The sequence below is a fragment of the Eleutherodactylus coqui genome, chromosome 6 (genome assembly GCF_035609145.1).
Source record: "Eleutherodactylus coqui strain aEleCoq1 chromosome 6, aEleCoq1.hap1, whole genome shotgun sequence".
Taxonomy (NCBI): Eukaryota; Metazoa; Chordata; class Amphibia; order Anura; family Eleutherodactylidae; genus Eleutherodactylus; species Eleutherodactylus coqui.
Window position 1 is genome coordinate 109,674,766 of NC_089842.1, and position 18,428 is coordinate 109,693,193.

The 18,428-nt window shown below is 43.8% G+C and overlaps 1 protein-coding gene across 1 annotated transcript in view; it reads left to right on the forward strand.

Moving 5' to 3' along the window:
• The first annotated feature begins 3,279 nt into the window (after positions 1-3,279).
• TTC34 (tetratricopeptide repeat domain 34) overlaps positions 3,280-18,428 on the forward strand; it is a 71,871-nt gene continuing 56,722 nt past the window's right edge. Inside the window, exons 1-2 of the mRNA XM_066607387.1 lie at positions 3,280-3,449; positions 15,113-16,762. Of these exons, the coding sequence (XP_066463484.1) occupies positions 15,159-16,762 (1,604 nt within the window). The 5' untranslated portion in view covers positions 3,280-3,449; positions 15,113-15,158. The remainder of the gene's footprint in view (positions 3,450-15,112; positions 16,763-18,428) is intronic.

Consider the following 18,428-nt stretch of genomic DNA (forward strand, 5'->3'; position numbering starts at 1 on the left):
TGTAGGTGTTGACTACACTAGGTTTGAACTGTCCTGTTCAGTGTGTGTGTTGTTTTTCCCTTGTCTTGTGTTTCTGCCAGTTGCCATGTATGGCAAGCCAGGCCCCGAGGTTCCAGTGTTGGGCTCTCTCCACTGGACTGATCTCACTTGTTGGCAGGACTCCCTTTTGGGGTTTTAGCTGTAGGGGCTCACAAGACAACAAGGACCCTTGTCGCAGGTTTGTTAGCTTATGTATTCTGGCCAAAATACTAACCAATAACTCATACATACTAACTCATTAGATATTTCCATCTGTCTGGGTGTTGTGGTACATTGGTATTTTAGTGTCTGTTGTTTGTAAACACATTCTTCCACCCTTTCTTTCCCCCAGCCCTTATTTAGGTTGCATCTGTGTAGGTTGTTGACCATACGACCTGCACGAATGCAACAGGATGATTTCAGATTTAAAGGAGATGTCCCGAGGCAGCAAGTGGGGTTATACACTTCTGTATGGCCATAATAATGCACTTTGTAATATACATTGTGCATTAATTATGAGCCATACAGAAGTTATAAAAAGTTTTTTACTTACCTGCTCCGTTGCTAGCGTCCTGGTCTCCATGGTGCCGACTAATTTTTGGCCTCCGATGGCCAAATTAGCCGCGCTTGCGCAGTCCGGGTCTTCTGCTGTTCTCTATGGGGCTCCGTGTAGCTCCGTGTAGCTCCGCCCCGTCACGTGCCGATTCCAGCCAATCAGGAGGCTGGAATCGGCAGTGGACCGCACAGAAGAGCTGCGGTCCACGAAGATAGAGGATGCCGGCGGCCATCTTCAGCGGTAAGTATTGAAGTCACCGGACCGCCGGGATTCAGGTAAGCGCTGTGCGGGTGGTTTTTTTAACCCCTGCATCGGGGTTGTCTCGCGCCGAACGGGGGGGGGGGTTTAAAAAAAAAAAAACCCGTTTCGGCGCGGGACATCTCCTTTAACTGACATTGACCAGTAGAGACCACAACTTGATAGACTCAAAGTGATGGGTACTGAATGTAAAGGGACTCTATACTGGGGAAAGAAGGAACAAAAGATAAGTGGGACCACAGCTACAAAGCTATGCAGCCAGAGCTGCGGACCCGAGTACATAACAGGTCCTCCTCTGCATATAAAACTTTACAGATTCTGTACCAGTTTGAGATCCACTAACTGTTATTTTCAGAATTAAAGTTGTATTCATAATTAATTTGATTGATTTTATTCATTTTGATACTTTCACCAGTTCATTATTTTTGAAGGAACTGACTATTTATTTCATCCAGATTATTATCCCGAAAAATAAAAGCATTTTAAAAGTTAATTAACGATCATTCCAATAAATGATGTGAAAGTAAAACTCAGAACTAATTAGGACTAACCTGCCCTGCAACAAAACAGACACATGAAATAGAAGACTAAGGCCTCTTTCAAACAAGCATATATCGGCCGCCGTTTTCTCAGCCGGCCGATATACGTTACGATCTGAGGTGTAAAAACTCGTGAACAGGCACACAAATCAAATGTTTGTGCACCCGTTCAGACTAGATGGGACTGGCGCATATACGCCGAGGCCTCCATGCCGTTGCCCCTTCCCTCCACCTCACCAGCTCACCTCTGCTCTCCTCCCCGCTGGCTGTTTGCAATGGGAAAGAGGCGGGAAGGGGGCCGAGATAAGCTCCCCCCCCCCCCACCCCTTGTCTTCAGACAGAAATGGGAGGAGGCGGGATGGGGCGGCGCTTAGCTCCATCCCCATCCCGCCACCTCCCATTGCAATCAGCTGGAGGGGAGGAGAGAAGAGGGAGGGAGTTTAGCAATTAAAGGGGTTTTCCAGTGAGAATGCTATTGATGACCTATCCTCAGGATGGGGTCTGGGGTTCACGTTGCTCGCGAACCGTTGTGCGCCCACTGAGATTGCTGCAAATACACAGAGGTCGGAGTGGAAGCAGCAGAAATATCTGCTGCAACCTCTGTGTAGTGGCCAGCAATTGTAACTGCAGGCATGGCTCTCATTGATTTCAACGCGAGCCATGCTTGCAGATACAAGCGCCGGCCACTGCACAGAGGTCGGAGGAAAGACTTCCGCTGCTTCTGCTCTGACCTCTGTGCAATTGTGCGCCTGCTGACAGCGCTGCAATCAGCTAATCGGACCCCAGCCTAATCAATAGTATTCTCACTGGAAAACCTCTTTAACCACTTAAAGACCAGAGTGTTTCAGTCCTCAAGGACCAGACACTCTTAAGCAATTTTATGAATGTGGTGGTTTTATGACCCCATCTTTTTTTCTTTGACTACCAAAATTGTTTTTGCTGCTTTTTTGTGACAAGTAGGGCTATTTTTTAAGTCAAAGTGAACAGGGTGCACTATTATTTTAATAATTTTGACAACTATGACAACATATATATGCTTTTCAGATGTGAGCTCTGACATTAGACACCCAGCTTTCCCACTCTTTGTACTGTCTTAAATGTTCTGCACCTCTGTTCTTTTGTGAGTCGCCTGACAAAGAAGATAGTTCAGCTCTGTAACGCGTAGCCCATGTACTAATGAAGGCAATCCAAAGCCATCTTCCTCTTCTGCATACTTGAACAGCAGCCTTTTTTTCCTGCTCCTCTGTTGCATACATTTAAGGTTTTACGCCAGTTTCTATAATTAAGAGTCACAATTGTTTGAGCGAAAGTATATTAGTACAAAATTTTGCAACTTTTTGTCCTTTCTGTGCTTGCCATTTTTCAAAAGTGGGTGGGGCTTCTGAGAAGAGGGCGTGGCCACCTGACTGGCAGATTAATGTATAATATATGACAGAAACTGGCATAAATTATACCAGAAATGTATGTTAGTTCACAGCTGGTGTACATTTCTGTAGAGGTGTACGCAGGTGTCGGGGATCCGCTCAATGCATGAGTAGACATGCGCAGGGAGCCTTATAAATTTCCCCATGATGTTTTACGGCAAGAACTTGGTATCCCTTCTCCTGTGACTATTTCAGGGTCCTATTGTAGTACTTTATTTGTTTTGTAGTAAAAAATAAACAAAACAATTACAATTGGAACTCAGCAAATGTCTCCAATGGTCATCACTGATAATTTCACCTATAGTAAAAAAATACATTTTTAACAAAAAAAACCCTCTTTGTTTGTGCTCCCCCATGCTGTGCCACAAGCTGTTGCATTGTCCCTGCAGAGCTCCTGTAAGACACTGGAAGGAAGCAGTGGGGTGTGTACAAGACACCAGCCTGTCCTTGTGTTTATGGTGACTAAGGCAACAGGACACATGGGAGGTGCTGAGGCGGCATCTGCTGCTCTGGGAACTTCTAGGATCCCCTCCATGTACTATAAGATTCTACATTATTTGCTCCACAAGTTGTAGGCACATCAGTCCGACCATCACTGAAACCACCAGTAATGGAATCAGCAGCAGGAGCGGCCTGAGGGTCCGGCGTCTGTAGGTAAGTAATCCACTCAGAAGGATACAATGTAGCAAGCGGCTCCCTATTGATTCTCTTTGTTTTGCTTTGTTCTACAAACATGTTTAAACCTCTGACTTTGTGGTTAGTTGGGGGAGTTTTATACTATGGTGAAGCTTCTGCATGGAGGACCAGCTCCCAGCATGAGGAATATGAGCAAACTACAGTAATGGACATAAGATAACAATGACTGTGAAGGATGAGCGATTATAGGGGAATCTGGATAAAGGGTCCCGAAAGGAAGCAGCAGAGTAAGGGGGGAGGGGGGATAGTGAGAGGGAATGGTTGATACCGGAGTCCCGCCTGATACTGTTTTGCTGCATTGTATTCCATTTAAGAGTTGCTGTTCTTTTTTTGGAGGAAGGGGGTGGGGTGGCAATCTGACCTGTGTTCCCTGCTGAGACATTTCCTTCAGAGCCACTTATATGGGACAAGTATCATTTTGCATTCAAACAAAAGAAATTGGGTGAGAATCATCCCATTTAAATGCAAAATACTCGTTTACTTTTCGTTCACTTGTAGCATAAAAAACATCACTGGGTCTTGGGATCCTCCCTGCGTGTCAATGCTCCCCGCACAAAGCTTCACGTAGAATGTGGAGCACTGAGCGAGAGTTTCGTGATCCAGCAGTTAACTCTGCCTGAATAATCTGCGCGAGCGCTAACGAACTTAGTGGTGACATCAGCGCTCATGCAGTCGTTTGGACGGATCTCGTCCCGTCTAAATGGGACATTACCAGCATGTGTGCTCTGCACACTATAGATAGGCAAAAGATAACAAGAAAGGTTCCTTCTAACAAGCAGATGTGCAAATGCGCAGCACACCGTATTTTGGGTTATGAAAGTTGATTTGCGTGCTTATCAGCGCATTGTAATGTATTTTTTGCGCATGCAGAGTATTTTCATTTGCGCACAGCAGACGAACACACCCCGAGTTGAAAGGCTATTTAGCCCAATGAGGTTTAGATCCATTCTATTTGTAGCAGGATTGCGCAGCGTATTGCACATTTGCGCGCACATTAAGTGTGCATTTGCGCACCTCCCATAGACTTCTATGGGACCTTTACTTTGCAAATGTGCAGGAAAATAGAACATGTCCTATTTTTTTGTGTGTAGAAGAAATGGGTGCGCAAAAACGGGAAATGAGAATGAACCCGTTGAAATCAATGGGTTCTATTCTCTGCTCATCGTAGACACAAGTTTTGCATGCACAAATACGCTCGTGTGAAGGAGCCCTAAATTTCAAAGATCTGCTACACTTTTAATGCCAAATACTAAACTTAGTGGTGTATTGTTCCCTGTTATCAGTCATTTCAGGTTGAGAAGAGGTTGACTGGGGAAAAAAACCTGTCCTCAAGAGCACTATATTATGTCACATAGCTCAAATGCTGAAATCCATATTCTGGCCCCAAGATGCGGACCTCCAGCAGTTATAAACTGAACTTAGTTTAGATCACCATAGGGTTCAATGATGAACGAAGTTCCAGGTCTTGCAGATGTTAAAATGTGACTGCATTTTAGCTGACTGAATACAGCCATAGGTGTGATTAATATGAGGAGCATGTGTTATAAATCAAGTTATTTTAGGTGTGAGGTCCCTTTCACAGAACTTTAAAGGGGTTGTTCAGTTGCAAATTATGAATGGCCTGTCCTCAGAATAAGTAATAGTAAATTGGCGAAGGTCTGCTCACTAGGACCCCCGTGGATCAACTGCTTGCCAGGCCAGTATGCTTTTGCACTGAGCTGATTTCTGTAAGAAGCACACAGCTCGATTCCCACTGCAGTGGCCAAGCTTGGTACTGCAAGCAAAGTTCGAATTCATTTTAGTGGGAACAAGTCTGGCCACTGTGATTGCAGGCCAATAAACAGCTGATCAGCAGTGGGTCTTGGCAAACCCCCCCCCCCACCACCACCACCACCAATTTACTATTGATGACTAAGGCCTACTTCACATATCTTTTGCTATCGCCATCAGAAAATGGCAGGAATATCATATCAGTGGTCCATGCGATTTCTCAGCATTTTCTCGTTGTGATACCATGACTTTGTGGTGCTACAAAGTTGCACGTGACTTTATGGCACCACCTGCAAAGATGGGGGAGTTTGAAATATAAGCCTTACAACAAAAATAACCCTAGCTGCAGTAAAAAAAACAATATATCACCTAAGAAGCCCTGTCAGCTCCAGTGCGGGTCTTCTCTGCAGCTCTGGGACTTGTCTTCAATCTTCTGCCAGCCCTTTCAGGATTGAAGGATCAAAATACCCTGTCTCCAGGAAGTGCTAGCTGTGATTGCTTCACAAGCGCCGTGGCTCAGCCAATCAGAGCCGGCACTCGATGAACCAATCACAGCTATTTATTCATTCACATTCATTCTTTTTTTTTTTTATTGCAGCTAGGGCTTTTACAATAGGACTTCCTACTTTAAAGTTGCATCACACTGCACTAAGACCGCGTTTTCATACAATGCAACAAAAAGGAAGGCTCCATAGGGAAACATGGGCTAGAAAAAAAATCTAAAAATCGCTGCTGTATATAGCATACCACGATTTTGCATTCTCGCAAAGTAGCAGGCTACAAAACATCGCTTGTGTGAAAGAATCCATAGGAAAGCATGGGCTCTACATTTATGCAATTTGTAGCGCTGTTGCATTGCGACAAAATTGCGCAAGGAAATCACCCGTGTGGATACGACCTTATTCAGAGTTTTTGATCTTGTGATTATAGCACATGGGGTAAGGCAGCAGGAGCAGAGCTCAAGCATTGTGGTGTAAACACTGGGGCTACAATTAACAATTGGAGTGGAGGGTTTATATGCTACATTTGATAAAGACTGTGATACAGAAATGCAATGTGTGTTGATCTCTTATGCATCATTATATAACTTTTATCAAGACAGATAACAGATACAGTATTGGATATAGTATTGGTATAGGAAGGAGGGGTTTGGGTTCCTGGAGAACTGATCTAACCTTGCTGTCGGCTACAGGCTGCATTTCAATGGGGAGGGTGCAGCTGTGCAGAGGGAGAAGATGGCTAATAGGTTGGAGGAGTCTGATGAAAATTACAATATAGTGGGAATAACAAGAACATGATTTGATGATAAGGGCAATTGGGCGGTGAACTTACAGGGTTACAATCTCTTCAGAAGTGACCATGGGAACCAGAAATGGGGAGGGGTGTGTCTATTTTAAATAGTACCTAATGCCAAGGCTATGAAAGATATAGGTGTAGGAGATGAACACATGGAATATTTGTGGGTAGAAATACAGGAAGAAAAAACTAACAAAATCCTGATGGGGTTTTCTGTAGGCCACCAAAAATAGTAGAAGAAACTAAAAACTTAGCATTAAGACAAATAGAGGACGTGTCAAACCGCAGTGGAGTAATTACTATAGGAGACTTTAATTATCCGGATATAATACGAGAAGATGAAACCTGCAAATCTCATAAGGGCCATACATTTTTAAGAAAAACTAAAGATAACTACTTTTCCCAACTTGTACGGGAGACAAATAGAGGGAGAGACACTCTGGACTTGGTATTAACCAACAAACTGGACAGAATCACACGGGTGCAGGTTGAGGGACACTTGGGAAATAGTGACCACAATATAATTAATTTCCAGCTGTCATTCAATAAGACGCATTATCAGGGAGTGACAAAAAAACTAAACGTTAGTAAAGCTAAATGTGAACCGCTCAGAACTACTATCGGTAACATTAATTGGGACAACATAGTAACATAGCTGGTAAGGCCGAATGAAGACAATGTCCATCTAGTCCAGCCTGTTTATCCTCCTGTTTTGTTGATCCAGAGGAAGGCAAAAAACACCAAGAGCAGAAGCTAATTAGCCCTTTTGGGGAAAAAATTCCTTCCCAACTCCCTAATGGCAATCAGACTGTTCCCTGGATCAACCCCTAATAGTTCCTACCTGCCTGTATACCCGGATTAACAATTAACCTAAGATTTATATCCTGTAATATTCTTCCCCTCCAGAAAGACATCAAGTCCCCTTTTAAACTCCTCTATGGATTTTGCCATCACCACATCCTCAGGCAGAGAGTTCCACAGTCTAACTGCTCGTACAGTAAAGAACCCCTTTCTGTGTTGGTGATGAAACCTGCTTACCTCTAAACGTAGCGGATGCCTGCTCGTTACTGTCGCAGTCCTGGGTATAAACAGATCATGGGAGAGATCCTTGTATTGTCCCCTCATGTATTTATACATGGTTATTTGATCACCCCTTAGCCGTCTTTTTTCTAGAGTAAATAATCCCAATTTGGATAGCCTCTCTGGGTATTCCAGTCCTCTCATTCCATGTATTAGTTTAGTTGCTCGTCTTTGAACCCCCTCCAGCACTGTAACATCTTTCCTGAGCACTGGTGTCCAGAACTGTACGCAGTATTCCATGTGAGGCCTGACAAGTGCCTTATATAGTGGAAGGATAATGTTCTCGTCCTTCGCCCCTATACCTCTTTTAATGCATCCCAAAACTTTATTAGCTTTTGCAGCAGCTGACTGGCATTGGTAACTCCAGTTTAGTCTATAATCCACTAGTACCCCCAGGTCTTTTTCCATATCACTTTTCCCTAGCGGTACCCCATTAAGTGTATATTAGTGACATCTGTTTTTGCTGCCCATGTAAATAATCTTACATTTTTCAATATTGAATTTCATTTGCCATTTTTCTGCCCAAGCCCCCAGCTTATCCAGGTCCGTTTGTAGCCGTACATTGTCCGCCGTTGCATTGATTATATTGTATAATTTTGTGTCATCTGCAAATATTGATATTTTGCTGTGCAGCCCCTCTATCAGGTCGTTAATAAATATAGTAAACAGAACGGGGCCTAATACTGAACCCTGTGGCACCCCGCTAGCGATGGTGGCCCAATCAGAGTACGAACCATTTATTACCACCCTCTGCTTTCTATCATTGAGCCAATTCTTTACCCAATTACACACGTTTTCACCCAATCCTAGCTGTCTCATTTTATATATTAGCCTATTATGCGGCACAGTGTCAAATGCTTTAGAGAAATCCAGGTATACAAGATCAATAGACTCTCCCAGGTCCAGCCTAGAGCTTACTTCATCGTAGAAACTTATCAGATTTGTCTGATATGATCGACCCTTCATGAATCCGTGCTGGTGAGGAGTTATTCCGTTGTTCTCCTTGAGGTACTCTTCGATGGCGTCTCTCAGAAACCCCTCGAATATTTTTCCTGTTACTGAAGTGAGACTTACCGGCCTGTAGTTTCCAGGCTCACTTTTGGTCCCCTTTTTGTAAATTGGAACCACGTTGGCAATGCGCCAGTCCAATGGTACAACCCGGTCTTGATAGTATCCAGAAATATTAGATATAGCGGCCTAGCTATCTCATCACTTAGTTCCCTTAGTACCCTTGGGTGTATTCCATCTGAGCCTGGCGATTTATTGATTTTAATCTTCTTTAACCTGTTCTGCACTTCCTCCTGCGTTATGTATGAGATATTTTGTGAGGGGTTCATTTTATTCCCCTGCATCTCATGTGGCATTTCCTTTTCGTTTGTGAATACGATTGAAAAGAAACTATTCAATACCTTTGCCTTCCCTCCATCATCTTCAATGATTTCTCCTGCATTATTTGTGCCAGTGCTCTCGGTGCAAATTCTTTTGCTGTTGATATAGTTTCCCTGTACGATTTTAGCGCTTCTTCGCTGCCTTGTTGCTTTAGTAGTTTGAACACTTTCTTTTTTTCATTTATTGCCCCCCTTACCGTCTTGTCGAGCCACATTGGTTTCCTTTTACTCAAAGTTCTTTTATTTTTAAAGGGCATGAACTGCTCACATGAGGTGATTAGGATCCTTTTAAACTTTTCCCATTTATCCTCTGTACTGATATTTTTGAGGATGTTGTCCCAATTAATGTTACCGATAGCAGTTCTAAGCTGATCAAATTTTGCTTTACTAAAGTTTAGTTTGTTTGTCGCTCCCTGATAAGGCTTCTTATTGAATGACAGCTGGAAGTTGATTATATTGTGGTCACTGTTCCCCAAGTGCCCCTCGACCTGTACTCCCTTTATTCGGACTGGTTTGTTAGTTAGTACTAAGTCCAGAGTAGCCCTCCCTCTCGTTGCTTCCCGCACAAATTGGATAAGGTAATTATCTTTAATTGATCTCAAGAACTTATCACCCCTATGAGATTTGCAGGTTTCATTTTCCCATATTATATCTGGATAATTAAAGTCCCCCAGGATAATTACTTCGTTGCAGTTTGACACCTCTTCTATCTGCCTTAGTAGTAAGGTTTCAGTTTCTTCTGTTGCTTTTGGTGGTCTATAGAAAACCCCTATCAGGATTTTGTTATTTCTTCCTCCCTGTATTTCTACCCACAGAGATTCCACCTGTTCTTCTCCTACCCCTATATCTTCCCGCAGTCTCGGCTTTAAGTACGATTTAACGTACAGACATACCCTTCCCCCTTTCTTGTTTCCACTGTCTCTTCTGAAGAGATTGTAACCTTGTAAATTCACCGCCCAATCACTCTTTTCATCAAGCCATGTTTCTGTTATTCCGACTATATCATAGTTTTCAGCAGTCATTCTCGCTTCAAGCTCACCCACTTTACCGATCAGACTTCTTGCATTCGTGGTCATACAATTTATACAGTTTTTTTGTTCTTTTAAGTTCGTTTTGTTGCTATTCGTACTATTGGCTGATCTGTCAGTTCTAACTGTACTAACCCGACGCCCTGCTCGACCCCCACTCCCCTTGCTTAGACCCGGGTCGCTAGCTACACTGACTACCCCACTATTTCTCTTTTTGCCCTCCCCCCAGTCCCTAGTTTAAACACTCCTCCAGCCTTCTAGCCATCTTCTCCCCCAGCACAGCTGCACCCTCCCCATTAAGATGCAGCCCATCTCTACGGTAGAGCCTGTAGCTGACAGCAAAGTCAGCCCAGTTCTCCAGGAACCCAAATTCCTCCTTCTTACACCAACTCCGAAGCCACTTGTTTACCTCCCTAAGATCCTGCTGCCTTTCTAGTGTGGCCTTAGGTGCAGATAGTATTTCCGAGAAAACTACCCTGGAGGACCGTGCCCTAAGCTTAGACACTAAGTCCCTGAAATCATTTTTGAGGGCCCTCCATTGACCTCTAATTTGTTCATTGGTGCCAACGTGCACCATGACCGCTGGATCCTCACCAGCCCCTCCCAGTAATCTGTCAATCCGATCCGCGATGTGTCGAACTCGAGCACCAGGAAGACAATACACTGTTCGACGATCCCGGTCTTTATGGCAGATTGTCCTATCTGTCCCCCTTATAATTAAGTCCCCCACCACTAGGACCTGTCTAGCCTGCCCTGCGGTCCCCGTCCCCGTCTCACTGGAGCAGTCATCTCCCTGGCGTTCAGAGGGCGTGTCGTGCTGCAGCGGTGCTGGCTCTGTAATAACACCCCCCTCATTTGCCAACGTTGCAGACGTGTTAGGTTGTGCCAGTTCAGGAACAGCCTCCCTGGTTCAAAAATAACAGTACATCTGACAAATGGGAGAAGTTTTAAAACGTCCTAATTACCTCATGTGAGCAGTTCATACCCTTTAAAAATTAAAGAACTACAAGTAGAAGGAAACCAATGTGGCTCAACATGACTGTAAGGGGGGCAATAAGGGGAAAAAAGAAAGCGTTTAAATTACTAAAACAAGAAGGCAGTGAAAAAGCGCTAAAAACAGGGAAAAGAACACATTATGTAAGGAAGAGATAAAAACTGCCAAGTAGGAGGCAGAAAGACTGATTGCCAAAGAGAACAAAAACAACCCGAAACTATTATTCAATTATATAAACAGTAGAAGGATTTGCACTGAGAGCACTGGCCCCTTAACAAATAATGCAGGAGAAACCATAGAAGATGACAGGGGGGGAAGGGGGGGGGGGTGTAGCAAATATATTAAATAGTTTTCTCTCAAGTGTATTCACGAATGAAAAAGAAATGTGACACGAGATGCAGGGGAATAAAATGACCCCCCCCTCCCCCAAATACTGCATGCCTAACACAGGAGGAAGTGCATAGCCAGCTAAAAAAGATTAAAATCGAGAAATCGCTAGGCTCAGATGAAATACACCTAAGGGTTCTAAGGGAACTAAGTAACGTGATATATAGACCACAATTTCTTATATCTAGGGACACTATTAAGACCAGGGTTGTACCACTGGATTGGTGCATTGCCAGTGTGGTCTGAATATACAAAAAAGGGGTCTAAAAGAGAGCCAGGTAACTACAGGCTGGTAAGTCTCACTTCAATAATTAGAAAAATATTCAAGGGGTATAGCCAGGAGTCATAAAGTGGCTGCTAGCTTCTATATTTTGATCAAAATGTTCACTAATACCTGGCATTTATAGCGTTAATATCTGCTACTAGTGTTTGCAATTTGGCTGCTGTATGGTGTGATTATGGCTCTGTATGTCTTCTTTCTCTGTCCAGTTGTCCCAGTCGGTGGTGACATGTGTATGTGTCCTATTCAGGGCGCATGGGTTCCCAGGAGCAGCAACGTCCCAGATCCAAAGACCGCTGGGCCGCCCTTTATTGGGGTGATGTCCCCACTCAGGTAGATCTGTCACTCACCCTGGTAGAGGATAGAGAGAGGTGTTAATCTGTGGTAGTTTCAGCTTGTGTTCCTTATCAATCTGGGTCACGTTCATGTGGGCCAGGTGTTCAGTTCCCCACATGAACAGAACACCTAGAATACCTCAAGGAAAGCAACGGCATAATTCCTCATCAGCATGGGTTTATGAGGGGTCGATCATGTCAGACCAATTTGATCAACTTCTACAATGAAGTAAATTCTAGGCTGGACCTGGGAGAGTCTATTGATCTCATATTTCTGGATTTTTCTAAAGCATTTGACTCTGTGCTGCATAATAGTTTGATATATAAAATGAGACAACTCAGTCTGGGCAAAAACGTATGTATCTGGGTAAAGAACTGGCTAGGAGATAGAAAGCAAAGGGTGGTAATAAATGGTTCATACTCTGATTGGGCCACCGTTGCTAGTGAGGTGCCACAGGGTTCAGTATTAGGCCCCATTCTGTTCAATATATTTATCAATAACCTGATAGAGGTACTGTGCAGTAAAATATTGATATTTGCAGACGATATGAAACTATGCAAGATTATTAATACAAAGGTGGACAATATGCGGCTATAAACGGACCTATGTAAGTTGGGGGCTTGGGTAGAAAAATGGCAAATGAAGTTCAATATTGATAAATGTAAGGTTATGCACATGGGCAGGAGAAACGGATGTCACCAATATACACTAAATGGGGTGCTACTAGGGAAAAGCGAGATGGAGATAGGTTTTTGGTACTAGTTGACTGTAGACTTAAAGGGGTTGTCCCGCGAAAGCAAGTGGGGTTATACACTTCTGTATGGCCATATTAATGCACTTTGTAATGTACATCGTGCATTAAATATGAGCCATACAGAAGTTATTCACTTACCTGCTCCGTTGCTAGCGTCCTCGTCTCCATGGTGCCGTCTAATTTCAGCGTCTAATCTCCCGATTAGACGCGCTTGCGCAGTCCGGTCTTCTCCCTTCTGAATGGGGCCGCTTGTGCCGGAGAGCTGCTCCTCGTAGCTCCGCCCCGTCACGTGTGCCGATTCCAGCCAATCAGGAGGCTGGAATCGGCAATGGAACGCACAGAGCCCACGGTGCACCATGGGAGAAGACCTGCGGTCCACCGTGGGTGAAGATCCCGGCGGCCATCTTAGCCAGGTAAGTAAGAAGTCGCCGCAGTGCGGGGATTCGGGTAAGTACTATCCGTTTTTTTTTTTTACCCCTGCATCGGGTTTGTCTCGCGCCGAACGGGGGGCCTATTGAATAAAAAAAAAAAAAACGTTTCGGCGCAGGACAACCCCTTTAACTGGAGCAACCAATGCCAGTCAGCTGCTACAAAAGCAAATAAAGTCTTGGGGTGCATTAAAAGAGGTATAGGGCGAGAGACAAGAACATTATTCTTCCACTATATAAGGCACTTGTCAGGCCTCACATGGAATACTGTGTATAGTTCTGGTCACCGGTGCTCAGGAAAGATGTTGAAGGGGTTTAAAGAAGGGCAACTAAATTAATAAATGGAATGAGAGGACTGGAATACCCAGAGAGGCTAACAAAATTGGGATTATTCACCCTGGAAAAAAGACGGTTAAGGGACGACCAAATGACAATGTATAAATACATTAGGGGACAATACAAGGATGTCTCCCATAGTCTGTTTATACCCAGGACTGTGATGGTAACAAAAGGGCATCCTCTACGTCTAGAAGAAAGCAGGTTTCATCACCAACATAGAAGGGGGATCTTTACTGTTAGAGTAGTGGGACTATGGAGCTCTCTGCCTGAGGACGTGGTGATGGCAAAATCTAGAGAGGAGTTTAAGAGGGGACTAGATATCTTTTTAGAGTGCTATGATATTACAGGATATAGACATTAGATAACCCATGGGCTTGTTGATCTGGGTCTTGGAGTCAGGTAGGAACTCAAATGTTGATTCAGGGATTACTCTGACTTCCATTCTGGAGCCGGGAAGGAATTTTTTTCCTTCAAATGAGCTAAATTGGCTTCTGCCTTGATAAGGTTTTTTTTTTGCTTTGCTCTGGACCAACAAGGGGGGATGGTTGAAACAGGCTGAACAAGATGGACATTGTCTTCATTCGGCCTAACATACAATGTTACTATGTTAATATCTGACAAGTACATCTTGGGTGGAACTTTGAGTTTATATTATAAAACGTGCTGATTGACTATATCCCTAAATGTTCAAAGTGGAATACCCCTTTGAAGAGATTACATTTCTTTAGAGACCCACACAACTATTAAAGATCTTAAAGGGTCTTTGCAAGCATTTATTATTGATGAGCTGTCCTAAGGATAGGTCCTCCATAGTTGATCAGCGGTAGTCTGCCATTCGAGATTTCCGCCAATCAGATGATCCTCCCACTCACTGTCAGTGCAGCGGGGCCAGACCTCATCATCAGTGGCCAGGGCCAAAAGTGTAATAGGCAGCTTTACTCCCATTGAAATCAATGGGAGCAATGCCTTCTATTCACTTCTGTCACTGACCACAACGAGGAGCCAGAAGTGTAATAGGTGGCATTGCTCCTATTGATTTCAATGGGCATGAAGCCTTCTATTACACTTCCAACTCTGACCACTAATGTAGACATCCGTCCTCGCATCATTGATAGTGGGCCTCAGAATCAGCTGATCGGTGGGGATTCATAGTGTTGGACCAATAATTAATGATCTATCCTGAGGTTAAGCCGTCAGTACTAAATGCCCAGTATACTCCTTTAAGATTGCCATTTCCTTCGTGTTTTCTATACTACCTTCCTCTTTTCTAGACAATGTAAATGTTTTATTGCAACATGTTCCACATTTCTAATATTGAAATTGCAAGGCAGAATTTGACCAGCTTATCACAAGACAATAGTTACATTAAGCTTCCCCCCTCAAAGCTGGCACAACTCCTCCCCATAAGCCCACTTGTCTTTTCTATATATCCTTCCTCTGGTGTGCATGATTTTATTTCTTTATATGTGCAGTATAAGATTAGGGGACCAATGGGATTAGTTCTAATCAAATGACTTGCTTTATCCTTTTTTTGGAATTAGATACTACAGCAGAAGATGACATCTGAGTAGTTGCCAAGAAATAAAGATGTCCAGTCAAGATGTTCCCAGTCGATTATGTTGGGAAGCCTACCAGCATCTTCTCAATGATGAACACTTCTTAGCATCAGCATTTTATATGGCAGCTTTTAGCTGCAATGCACCCATTGCCTTACAAAGAGTAAAATCTCTGGACGATGGACAGTACCATTCTGTAATTACAGCCTTGGAGAAATGGTGTCTAGGAGAAAGTGATATACCAAAAATCAAATGTGACGGTATGGCTATTGTCTCACTGAATCCAGGAATAGCGGCAGTCTTCCTTTCTACCCTCTATCCAAATAATTTTGCTGCCTCCTTATTCAAAATGAGCACATTCCTTAAAAGTGGACGCTATGAAGATGTGGTAACCAGATGCAACTCTTTATTGATTACATACCCACAGCACTCTCTAGAACTTCTCTTGACCAGAGGTCTTGCTTGGATTTTGTCTGATACTCATTCAAGAAATGGAGTGGTTGACTACATCCAAGCCTTTTCTAAATACAAGGAGGAGTCAAGGCAGTACATTTGTACTAAGCAAAAAAATCACCTGCACCAAATCATCAGTGCCTTCCATGGATATATCTCCTCTTACAAGAATAATAACACAGAAGGTAACATGAGCATCTTGCTACATGACTGTTATAGCTTTCTAGCTGCGTTGGCTCCTGATGACCTTCAGATATGCAAAACCCAAGCAGCCTATCTATTTGAGGAATGTAAGTTTGAAGAGTGTATCGCTGTATATTCCAGGGCTATCGAGTCTCTGTTACTGGAGACCAAACTTAAGGAAGAGAAGATTTCTTGGTTGCTGGTAGATCGGGGAGCAGCCTACTACTCTTTAGGCTGCCGTACCAAAGAAATGGTGCAGGACTTAGCAGAGGCCTTCAGAGTCAGTCCCATTCATGCCAAGAAACGAGTTATGGAGATCTTCTCTGACTCCGATATAACTAGAGTGATGGAACGGTCCAAGACCTGTATCGAAATAGAGTTTGGAGACTTCAGAGAAGCCATACGAGCTCGGCCAGAGCTGAGGTCAGACACTGGTAAAGAGCTTCTCTTACCAATCATACAAGCCTTGGAGTTCCTAATCCAATGCTTCCCTGAAAGCAAACGGGAGATGAATGTACGTCTAGCAGACTGCAAACTCCTTTCTGGAGATTTCCAGACCTGTCTGCACATTTGCAACCAGTTGATTGACTCCCAACTGAAAACTTATCAAAACACCTTATATGTCTTAAAGGGCTTTTGTCACTTCCACAGCAATGAATATCAACAAGCCCTAAAGGACTTTCAGAAGATTATAGAAGACGAATTGCCGCATCCTTCCAGTTGTGTGAGAGCTCTCTGCGGTAGAGGCCTTATCCGGATGATGAATGGAAGTTCCTATCTGACTGTCCTGGATTATATTACTTCCTGCAAGCTAAAATTAGATGAGACCTTATTGACAATTAAGACTTATGTGCCTTGGAACCAAAGAGGCCTTCTGTACAAGGTCTTACAGGAAGAAGGCGAGAAGATGCTGCACATAAAGTCTTCTAGTACAAATGAACATGGACTAATGAACAAAAATAAGATTGTGAAGCATGACGATGACTCAACTCAGGAATGGTAATGGCCAAGTATACATACCTACTATATATGTTACTTAAAATCATGGGAGAATGTATAGGGGGTGTAAAGGTAGAAGTTACACTTGGGCGGGGTACCCAGTGAGACTGAAAGTCCCCTCTGCTACATGAGAGGACAATAGTATTGTACAGTATGTGGCACATGGTGGGGTCAGCGTAAGACATTTTGCATTGTAGCCTAGAAGCTTTAAAGGGGTTGTCTCGCGAAAGCAAGTGGGGTTCAGCACTTCTGTATGGCCATATTAATGCACTTTGTAATATACATCGTGCATTAAATATGAGCCATACAGAAGTTATTCACCTACCTTCCCTGTGCTGGCGTCCCCGTCTCCATGGCTCCGTCTAATTTCAGCGTCTAATCTCCCGATTAGACGCGCTTGCGCAGAAGGGTCTTCTCCCATCTGTTCGGTTCCAATCAGGAGGCTGGAATCGGCACATGTGACAGGGGCGGAGCTACGTGATGACGCGTAGGAGGGGGCGGAGCCAGAATGCCGCTCGTGCCGGACCGAACAGATGGGAGAAGACCCTTCTGCGCAAGTGCGTCTAATCGGGAGATTAGACGCTGAAATTAGACGGAGCCATGTAGACGGGGACGCCAGCGCAGGGAAGGTGAATAACTTCTGTATGGCTCATATTTAATGCACGATGTATATTACAAAGTGCATTAATATGGCTATACAGAAGTACTTAACCCCACTTGCTTTCGCGAGACAACCCCTTTAAGTTGTACTTGTACATATAATTAACCATTGTTTAGCAGAAGAATTAGATGTGTCTAAGGCTTAAGCAGATCAACCTATGCGCAAATATGCTTGCCAGAACGGAGTGTATTTGTGCATAAACAAGTTATAATTCTTAGTTTTTTTTGCTTTGTCATATTTTGTGGGCATGATTTTCACGCGTATGCAACACCCCAGACACTTGACCAATGTGGAGAGCTGGGAAGGATAAGTGTTGGCTTGTCACGGCGGCACTTACTAGACTCTCTTCCCGGAGGGATACACGTAGCCAAGGCCAGAGCTGAATTGCAGGCCACCTTCGACATCCCTAGGATAGGGCACGCCAATAAATGGAATGATGGGGTAGTAGTTATCACGCATGACGCCACCGTTCCCACACACCAATATGCTACACGGTAGAGAATAATCACAGAGACTTGTGTATAGTACCTCAGGGCCCCAGGAAAGGTTAGGGCCCGGTATAACTTTACTTGATAAACTGCAGTAAACAATTATTCACAGTAATGCAAGTACAATTCTTCACAGAGAAAGCAAAACAGAGTTCAGAGATCAGGGAGGATACACAGAATGACACAGATCCTACAGTCTGTGTTATCTGTACGGTACCGCTCCTGGATTGGGTGCATTCCGGAGGAGGAAGGGGGTAGGGGTCACTCCACAGACACTCTGGCAACAATTATTTACTTAAAGGATTAGCTCTGACACCCCGTACGGGAGACGTGTGAGTGTGACCTGTAGTGTACTTCTGCGCGGTGATCCTAACTCTGAACGGCCACGCAGGAACAACTTGTGGTTTAAAATTAGTACCTTTACGATGAATTTCTCGATACAGAATTACTTAGGAATACTCTCTCTTACTTCAGTCACTACAGGATATCCCTCCTTTTCCTCCATCTTCACCTACAT